Genomic DNA, 11,025 nt, shown 5'->3' on the forward strand with positions numbered 1-11,025 from the left:
CTAATCATACTTTGCTCTGTGCAGCATTCGTTACAAGGTATGTGATTGAATAAACATTATAATAACTGTTTTATTTTCTTTTACCTTTTCACATTATTTTCGGGAAAACGTTTCGTCATTTACAATAAAGGCTCATAAAACCGTTAAGAATTAAACTTATTGAACCGTCATTCAAATACCCTAATAATCAAATCATGTTCGGATAACGTAACGTCATCGCCAAGTTTGACACATTTCAACACGTAATATCTTGCAAGTCTTATCGTGTTAAAATTGCATTCAAAAAGATCAGACAATACATATCCCATGTCTCGCCTAGTGCCGCGCAATATAAGGGACTTTTAGATTGAGTGGATGAGAACGCCGTGAAACGTCCACTGATCGTGCGTGTCCATCCTATATTTTGATATCAAGAATTCAATTCTTGATATCAAGAAATTATTGTGTTGTTGTAAAGCAATGGTAATTCTTGGTATCAAGAAATATGAATAAGTGTTAAAACGGCTTGCCATAGACACGCATGATCAGTGGACGTTCACGCCGTTCTCGTCCACTCAATCTAAAAGTCCCTATTAGCGGAGGAGGACCACTTTCTAGATGCCACTTACTGTTCAATTTGAATGAGGTACATCTTGGTTTAAAAGAGAAAACAAATCATCATTATTCGAAATATTTCAGATGTATACTCTTAAAATAGTTGCTGTCATCTGAAATGATTTTTATATTGTATGAAAAATGTTGAATTATCTTCACGTTGATAATAGATTCAATGTAATTAAGATAAAATGAAATCGAAATGTTATGGTAAAAATAATTTTCTTAAATTTTCATTTCAAAAATACAATTTTTGAAAATCAGAAATCTATTTTTGACCCATACATACGGTATTTGTTATTTTCATTTAATTTAAGGGTAATCTGTCTTGCAACAGTAAGGCTACATTGATATAAATTCACTTAACATAATATACAAACCAAATAAATACGAGAACACATAGCAGGAGTATACCAACTTGATAAAAGATAATAAAAGCGATAAACGATTCATAGTTAATACAATGTGATAGTAATTAATCTAATTAGGATGTATATGATATCGAATTAAAAGTATAAGAGCATGTTTTTCGTGACGAATATATCAAAGCCCTTAACTTAGGATTGGGAATTAAATTAGTATCTTCAATTCCATCGGAATTGCCAACAACGTTTTGACATTCCTATTCTCTCAAAGATCGCCAAACTCATAGAGATTTGAGGGTTTTTTTTCTCGAAATTATGAATACTATTTTTCGTCTAAGCGCAGTCTCCGATTAAGAAGTGACCTTAAAAACCTTTGAAATATTGTGTATTGTTATATTGTCGAGTGACATCAAGGTGATCTCAGTGCAGTTAAAACACTCAATTATAAATTTAGATCTCAGATTTGAAATTTACGTGCTATTAGGGCCGCCCCGAGAGCACGGGGACTCCTTTTGTTAGTTTACTCTTAGTCCTGGCCGGCAGAAGGGGAGGGGGGGGGGGCACCTTTTTGGGGCCACCTTTTTCGCAGTACAACTTTCTAAGAAAAGGCCAGTCTCATTGAGGACAAAAATTGTGTAATAACAAAGTCAATAAAAACAAAGTCATTTAGTTAGCGCTTTTACACATACTAACGGTTTCACAGCGATTCACAGAGTTAAACAACAAAAAGTAGCAAAAGTTATCGATAATCAATGAATAGGAGAGTTTTGAGAGCCTTATATAAAACATTTAATGAAGGAGACAGGCAGACAGATCGTGGCAGGCAATTCCAGAGTCGTGTTACAGAGGCCTGGAAAGCATTAATACCAGCTGTACTATTTATTCTGGGCACATGTAGTATGAAGCAGTCTGAACTTGAACGAAGGCAGGGGCTTGCAGAATGGTAAGGAGACAATTTCATATGATAGTCAAGATCTTTAATAACATTGGTTGTCTGATTGACAGCCAATGCAATTGCTTCAGCCATGAAAATGAGATTTGCTGGAATAGTTTATTATACAGACGTATTATTTCTCTGAATTTCAGTTTGCTACAGGCCTACCAATCTTGACCCAAACATCATAATTAATCCTGACCAGCAAACATACGGGATATACACTGCTTTTGCTACCTCCTGCAATACTGGTTACGATAAGAAAGGACCCGACTCGTACTATTGCCAATATGGAGACCTTGATTACTGGGAGTTTGATACGAGCCCTGCGACTCTGTCTTGTTCAGGTAAGCAAACAAAACAGTTTATCAATTAATCATGTTTGTAAGTAGTATATGTACTGCACGCAGGTCTATATAGTCACAATTCGATGATGAACGAGACTTGTCGAAGTTCATTATAAAACTACGTGTTGGGAACAATAAATGACAGGCCACATGCCTACTATCACCCAATCACTTGATTAGGATCTACGTCATCATTTTATAATATCATTTGGCCTTTTGTATCCTAAGGAAAAGGCATGTTGTAAATTAAGCTGTGTATTAATGATGATTATAGGATAAAAACAGCAGCAACGACAACAAGAGCAGCAATGATTATACCAATTCTTATAATGATAATGATGATGAGGATGAAACTATTACTACAAATACTAATGATGATGATGATAATAAAAATATTGATAATAATAACAATAATACTACTAATATTATTAATAATGATAACATTAATATCATTATTATTTTATTTGTTTTTACTATTAAATTTATTATTATAATTATTATTTATATTATTCAAATAATTATTATCATTAAGCGCAAGGAGTACCGTGCCCTAAACCAAATATTACTGACTCTGCGGTGGTGATCACACCAGAAAAAGCCTCCTACGATACGCACGAGACAGTCACTGCTTCCTGCTCAAGCGGAACATTATCAGGAGATGGTGTTGGGGAGTGTTCTGCCAGATGGAACGTGGGATTTCACATCAGAGCCATCATGCCTATTAAGTATGTATGAAAAAGGTTTGATTTTCTATCAAAATCAAAAGAGAAAATTGTTCTTTCTCGTATAGACCCACATAATACATACGTGTACGCAGGCGCGTGCGCAGGGGGGTTGGGATTTGGGGGTTGATCCCCCTCTAACTGTTTTTAATTGTGCTCTTACCCCCCCCCCCCCCGCTTATTCAGCGGCTGGCTGAGTCGTTGCGAAATTTGTGTAGGTGTGCGTCTGTGGGTGTGCGTGTGCGTGTGCGTGTGTTGCGATTGGTACGTGGATATGCGTGCGTCTTAGGGATTTGGGCGTCAAGTCCAAGGACAGTTGCCAAGGTATTTGGTCGTGTTATGTCCGATATATAACAAAGTATGAACATAAATGTGAACATAACTTGACATAAAATGCAATGTTATCTTGATATTTGGACCGCCCTCCTACCCGAATATCAATTTTCTTGTTTCTCAGAAGATCAAAGAAATGATCTACCCAGTTTTTAAAGCGAAAATATTAGAAAATTCATGACAATTTCAAAAAGACCTCCTCCCAGTCGTAATTATGAGGTGACGACAATCCCCCAGAAAATTAGAAAACTAGACATTGTGGTAACTTTTATTTACCTCTTCTAAAATCATTTTTCGCTATTATATACATTCAAAGTAAAGGCCCCAAAAATTTGGAACTTTCCTCGTTATTATATCAAACTTTCCCCATCACTTAATTCATTTAATTCATTCTATTGTATCTATATGTATTGACTAGATGTATCTGTGCTTATGTATGTATTTTGAATTAATTGTAGATTGATTAGTATATATTAATTATAGTTATTGAATGTATTATTATCTAAGTACAACTTTGTAAAGCGCTTATTACAATGTTCCTAAGCGCTTTACAAAGTTGTACTTAGACATTGTGGTAACTTTTATTTACCTCTTCTAAAATCATTTTTCGCTATTATATACATTCAAAGTAAAGGCCCCAAAAATTTGGAACTTTCCTCGTTATTATATCAAACTTTCCCCATCACTTAATTCATTTAATTCATTCTATTGTATCTATATGTATTGACTAGATGTATCTGTGCTTATGTATGTATTTTGAATTAATTGTAGATTGATTAGTATATATTAATTATAGTTATTGAATGTATTATTATCTAAGTACAACTTTGTAAAGCGCTTAGGAACATTGTAATAAGCGCTATATAAATATAATGTATTATTATTATTATTATTTAAGAGAAAATCAAAACCGTTTCTTTTACAATTAAAAAAAAAATTGTCTTCGCGTAGTCAATTCGTGTTTTACTCCCCGTTTCTTATATCCATTTGTTTTCTCCCGTTGCGTTCTCTTGCTTTTCATTGTCTCTGCATCATTCACATCGTGCGCTCTCTCCCTTTCCCTTTTGTTCTCTGTTCTCATGATCAGCCCTATTTATCAATTTGTATTGACCTGTTCCCCTACTCCCATGTTCCTTTGTTTTATTTTTATGCGTTTGTGTCCTGTCTTTTTATTCTTCGTAAGTCTCTGTTGGCTCATGTTACCCTTATGTAGGAGAAGTATGTTGTTATGAATATCAAATTATGATTTTGTAATTCTGTTATCATACCGCACTTACATATCAATCTTTTTTCCCTTTCTTCTTTTTCTTTCAAATCTACATGTATTTGTTATATAAGTTCATGAAGGATAAAAAGGCATGTTATCTGCAGATGACTTGTAGGTGAATTTGAATGATCAGTTATTTCATGAGAATACCAAACTACTGACCTCTACCTCCTACACGGATCATCGCCCATTCCCATTCAATATACGTTACGTACTAAAAGGATGTATTGTCTGACCGTTCATGAATATTCATGTTTTTGCTTACCTCGGCAAAATGTTTGCTTTCACTAAATTGAAAAATTACGGTGGGGGGTTGGATGAAATGGACAAAATGAAATAGGCAGAAGTGATCTATGATAATTCATGCTTTTTATGTTTCGTGTGCTCGACCTATAATCTTCAAATCGCTTGGAAAACTGAGTCCAAAGTTAGACTTGTTTCACATGTGTATTATAGCTAGCAATGACGAGCTTGCAACCTATTTTGAAAAATTACGGTGGGTGAACTTTCAAAAGTCAATGAGACATGAGGGCTCCAATGAAAGAGCTAGTGATAACGTACGTCGGGGTGGATGTGCTTTTCGTTTAAACAAAAAAAATGAATTTTTAACGATTTTTTTTTTTAAAAACGTCCATAGGCTAACATGTTAGGCTGCTGACTCTGACCAGGCTCTGACGATAGGGGGCGTTGTGAAATGAGACTAAACGGAGCAATATGTACCGTCCGCCAAATGACTTTGTGGTTTCCTCTCCTCAAATTGATCTTAATCACTCATGCGTGAAATATGCATCATATGAGTTGAATCAAATGAAAGAGGAAGATCTAAGCTTTATGTGTCATTTATTAATTATAAATGTGACTAAGATATGATAAAACATCGCTTATTCTGGGTTTCGTTTTTTCTGGGACGCACTGTATATAGCAGCGCACTTAATGAATTTATAACCTGAGAATGTATGAGCTAAGAGTATGTTATACACAAATGGACTGTAAAGAGGGAGATATAAAGTGGAATGATTTGATGAAACGATAGAGAGAGAGAGAGAGAGAGAGAGAGAAAGAGAGAGAGAGAGAGAGAGAGAAGGGAAGAAATTGGGAGATAGGTGCCAGAATAAATACTCTGACGATTTGGTGATCTGGGAAGGCAGGTAATATGCCAACTCGTCATTATGCATCCCCCGATCCCCCCACCCCATTTGCAAATTTAATATATCTAACTTCATTTTAGTGATAATGTTTAATAATATTCAAGCAAGCAAAATAAAATAATAATTTAATTTTCTCTCACGCAGTGTTCTGTACCATGTGGTACTAATTTCATTAAGTCCATGCTTTGTTCATAATATATGTGACTCGTTTGATATTTCAGCTACTCTAGGACCATTCAGTACTGACAACTTCAAAACTGAAGAAGAGACAACTAGTAAGATTTGTATTTTCAAATGATTTACTATATCTTTTGAATTGAATTTGAATTTAATAACCACAACATATCACAATAATGAGAGTATAATGAACAATCATACAATGCAAAGAATAACGATACATGAATACATAAAGGAGGAGTAATGTTGATTGAACAGTAATGGTTTTAAAACGATATTTAGACATAGATATGAATACTATTTTGTACAAAATATACACATAATTATATGCATTGAAGTTGTTAATGGGGACTAGAAGTTAGCACATGTGCTAGTCGAGCCCAGATCCATTCTTTGGCAAGGTTTTTGTTTAAACGTATGCTTGTAAAACTTGTTTGATTTGTATTTACATAGATTATATATACAAAATAATACAGTATCAAGTAACTTGTTTACATTTCTAAAAGAAAAAAAGGTAAAGCGCCAAAGAATTATAATGAAAGATAACAAATCGTTAAATGAATACAATCATTGGTATGTTCAAAATATGAAAAGGATGTATTAATAAAAATAAGGCATAAAATCATGTGCGTAGATGCTCAAATCTTTTAAAAGCTTGAGGGCAGAAATAATCATCAACAAACAAATGTATACACACCAGGGGTAGATACATAGCCCTGCAAAATAATGATAAATGCACAATGATGTGCAATTCATTTATAGTTCCCACTAATCGTATTCTCTAAAATAAGTTGGTTTTTTTAAAAATCATATTGGGTTTGAAATTAAGCATGCATTTTTCGGGTAAAATGATAGCCAACATTGGGTAAATTCTATCCAACATTGGGTTGAATTTTAGCCAACAAACATGCATGTCTTTAAAAAAAATTACAATGGGTAAAATCTTTCCCAATTCTTTGTACAGTGTAATTAGATTGGAAAAAGATACCCCCCCCCCAAAAAAAGGGAAACTTGGATTAGACATTTAAAAAAAAAGGAGAAGCTAGCTACAGAGAGAAAATTTGTGGGGGATTCCAAGAGACAAGCAAAGGGCAGTATACTATGTGTATAAGTGAGTATGTATTGTATTGAAAATAATGAGTAAATGAACAAGTTCCTAATGGAAGATTCAAATTACTGACATCTACGATTGTACAGCGAATATACATGTACTTTCCAACCTTACTGACCATTTAATTAGTCATGTATTTCAAGCTTTAATCGGATTTCATTATGTCAACATGGGTGAGTATCATAATAACTTATTACACAATTCATTAAGTTATGCCTAATCAATTTTCCCCTTCAGTTGATCCACAACCAGACCCCACCACCATCACCCATGCAGGTAAGACGAATGATTGATATTAATAATCTTCGTCACGTGCATTGTGATGATTTCCTTAAAGCCCCTCTGCACTAGATTGGCCAGGAGGGATTAGACCTCCCTCCATGGTCACCGATAGGTGGTTATCTCATCAAATCAACTCTCAATTAACATAAGAAAAAGGGGATCATAGGGGACCAGCGGTCACCGATCAGGCATTGTTTGCTATATAGAGGGCGTAAGGAGCTATAAGTAGTGCAGTGGGGCTTCAACTAACACACTTCTGATATACTATCAGAAGATTTAGAATTAAGAAATAAGATTAACAATTCCGACATCAACTGGCGAATGATAAGATTTGATCGAAGCGCCTAAAACGTATCATTATCTCGAAAGGCAGTGAAGGTTAGAAGGGGGAGGTACTTTCCCCCGTGCTGTAATTGGAATTTAAATTCAAATTCAAATTTTTATTTTGTATTTCAATCTGAATTTTCTCCGATGACCACCAACATCATCCACAGGAGCCAGCGTATCTTGTGAGAGCACGACCATGACGGTTCTCCTCGACCGAGCCCTGCTCGAGAATAACGGTGATGCCACTGACGTCCACTACGAAGACCAGAGCTGTGTCGGGTACGACTACACCGGAAGTCGCATAGCCGTCACCACCAGATATGACGACTGTGATACTGTGTCGGAGGTAAGAAAGGATTCTTAATAACCTGCCCTGTAATGTTAGGAAAATCTCATCCAACTTGTGATGTGGGGGGGGGGAGCCGGGGGAGAGGCGGGTATCAGAGGGAGAAATGCAGAAGATGGGAATGGTAGTCATATTTTTTGTTTTAAATGATATTTTATTTCCTTCCTCATAATTTCACATAACAAGAAATTCACATAACAAGAAATTATCAAAATAATCAATATAAAACAAGATCTTTGATACAAGACACTTCATGAGTTACATCAATCAATGAACATAGAGAAAAACAAAAAACAAAAAAAATCTTGCATGTAACAGTGTATAATCAAAAAACAGTAGAGGAAGGTTTAAAGTGTAGATTTTTTTGTTTTAAATGATATTTTATTTCCTTCCTCATAATTTCACATAAAAAGAAATTCACATAACAAGAAATTATCAAGATAAGCAATATAAAACAAGATCTTTGATACAAGACATTTCATAAGTTATATCAATCAATGAACATAGAGAGAAAAAAAAAAGGAAAAAAAAGTCTTGCATGTAACAGTGTATAATCAAAATAACAGTAGAGGAAGGTTTAAAGTTACATATTACCATCCTATCACAACACTCTCACACCCCCCCCCTTCTAGCCCACCCACACCACACCCCTTTCATATGGCTCCCTTTAGTCTCATTTCACAACGCCCCCTATCGTCAGAGCCTGGTCAGAGTCAGCAGCCTAACATGTTAGCCTATGGACGTTTTTTTTTTAAATCGTTAAAAATTCATTTTTTGTTTAAACGAAAAGCACATCCACCCCGACGTACGTTATCACTAGCTCTTTCATTGGAGCCCTCATGTCTCATTGACTTTTGAAAGTTCACCCACCGTAATTTTTCAAAATAGGTTGCAAGCTCGTCATTGCCTATAATACACATGTGAAACAAGTCTAACTTTGGACTCAGTTTACCAAGCGATTTAAAGATTATAGGTCGAGCACACGAAACATAAAAAGCATGAATTATCATAGATCACTTCTGCCTATTTCATTATGTCCATTTCATCCAACCCCCCACCGTAATTTTCTATTTAGTAAAAGCAAACATTTTGCCGAGTTTAGCAAAAACATGAATATTCATGAACGATCAGACAATACAGCCTTTTAGTACGTAACGTATAGTGAATGGGAATGTTCGATGATCCGTTCAGGAGGTAGAGGTCAGTGGTTTGTGCTGGCAATGTTCACGCGAGCGAAAATGAGACAATCGGAGCAATATGATAGCAGTACGTTTGCATTCCAGAGAACATGTAGGAAACGGTCGCGTATACATTACCATATTTCAGTAATCAGAGGGGGGGGGGGGGGTGTGGTTTGTTTTCTAATTGGTATCTGGACGACCCGCGTGTTGTACGTTATACTGCAAATAAAATTGTATATATTTTCTTTGACCTACAAACGGGGATGGGGGACAATACCCAGGGAGTGGAGAATGTGCATACATTGTGTGCGGGTAAGCCTGAATCCTATGACCGGGGTAATAATATATATATTTGTAAAGCGCTTTGAGAGGGCCTTCGGTCTTGAAAAGCGCTATATAAGAACTAGCTATTATTATTATTATTATTAATACCGGCTTTAGTTGAGATGTTTTGCCCTTCCTGAGGCCAAGGCCTGGATACGTCACTACTTAGACTCGAAACGCTGCATATGAACAACGCAATATTGTTCTGTCCTGTTTCCGAGGGCAGGGGGACAGTTTTCCCTTATTACTTTAATAAGATTATTGAGCGAAAACAATTTCATGTGTTCCCTTGCCAGATTATTGAAAGGCCCTATATCGACATTATTGGCTATTGCCAACTCAATCTACCTTGATATTTTTGTCATCTTTTCCCAATTTTTCTGAAAGCAAACTGCTGATGTCATCAAGTACTCCAACGTCGTGACGTACTTCAAACCGACGGGTGAAAACGGATCGCTGATCACGCGTGATTTCCGCCTCAAGATCCCCGTCACTTGCGAGATCAAACGCCGCAGTCTACTCGGTAGCTCCTTCAAGCCCAAACTCGGCATCGTGAGCTTCAGCGAGACTGGTTACGGTAATTTCTCACCGGCGTGAAGTTAGAAAGATATTCGATATTCGATATTCGATATTCAAAGTGCGAATATCAAGCCAGTTTGATATTCGGATTTTCGGATATTCAAAAAATAACATTTCAATGCACATAAACATATCTGATATAAGCTTGTTTTAGGTACCCAACCCCTATTGACCGGGACCATCATCTGTTGTCTGATAGATATGAAAACAACATACATTTTTATATGAGTTTTATCCCGGTCAAAAGGGGATAAGTCACATATCTTGGCAAAAAAGATACATGTCTTACGTAAAATATTATTATTCCATATACACATGCATAATTATATCGGATATATCGAGGCCTTGTTTTAGATACCCATCCCCTATTGACCGGGACCAGCATCTGTTGTCTGATAGATATGAATAAACAAACATTTTGATATGACTTTTATCCCGGTCAAAAGGGGATAAGTCACATATCTTATTTAAAAAGATACATGTCTCTCTTTTAAAATATAATTATTCCATACAGATGCATATATCGGATATATGGGCCTTTTTTAGATACCCATTCCCTATTGACCGGGACCATCATCTGTTGTCTGATAGATATGAATGCAACAAACATTTTGATATGACTTTTATCCCGGTCAAAAGGGGATAAGTCACATATCTTATCAAAAAAGATACATGACTCTCTTTAAATATTCCATACACATGCATATATCGGATATATGGGCCTTTTTTAGGTACCCATCCCCTATTGACCGGGACCATCATCTGTTGTCTGATAGATATGAATGCAACAAACATTTTGATATGACTTTTATCCGGTCAAAAGGAGATAAGTCACATATCTTATCCAATTAAGATACAGGTATCTGTAGCACATCATAATTCCATACACATGCATATATCGGATATATGGGCCTTTTTTAGATACCCATCCCCTATTGACCGGGACCATCATCTGTTGTCTGATAGATATGAATGCAACAAACATTTT

General features: G+C 35.8%; 1 protein-coding gene across 1 annotated transcript; it reads left to right on the forward strand.

Moving 5' to 3' along the window:
- Positions 1–2,179: 2,179 nt before the first annotated feature.
- On the forward strand, positions 2,180–10,055 carry LOC105445926. The gene is made up of 6 exons (XM_030987715.1): positions 2,180–2,240; positions 2,773–2,965; positions 5,932–5,985; positions 7,236–7,274; positions 7,775–7,953; positions 9,846–10,055. The coding sequence occupies exons 2-6, from the start codon at positions 2,899–2,901 to the stop codon at positions 10,053–10,055; spliced, it is 549 nt and encodes a 182-aa protein (XP_030843575.1). The 5' UTR covers positions 2,180–2,240; positions 2,773–2,898.
- The last annotated feature ends 970 nt before the right edge of the window (positions 10,056–11,025 follow it).

Source organism: Strongylocentrotus purpuratus, unplaced genomic scaffold (genome assembly GCF_000002235.5).
Source record: "Strongylocentrotus purpuratus isolate Spur 01 unplaced genomic scaffold, Spur_5.0 spur5_scaffold_16, whole genome shotgun sequence".
Classification (NCBI taxonomy): domain Eukaryota; kingdom Metazoa; phylum Echinodermata; class Echinoidea; order Camarodonta; family Strongylocentrotidae; genus Strongylocentrotus; species Strongylocentrotus purpuratus.

Bases quoted from the DNA above. Each gene is read 5' to 3' on its own strand.
- LOC105445926 (XM_030987715.1), top strand. From the start codon at position 2,899: ATGGTGTTGGGGAGTGTTCTGCCAGATGGAACGTGGGATTTCACATCA. The intron at 7,275-7,774 runs GTAAGACGAATG...CATCATCCACAG, and splicing joins CACCACCATCACCCATGCAG to GAGCCAGCGTATCTTGTGAG. The intron at 7,954-9,845 runs GTAAGAAAGGAT...TTTTTCTGAAAG, and splicing joins ACTGTGATACTGTGTCGGAG to CAAACTGCTGATGTCATCAA.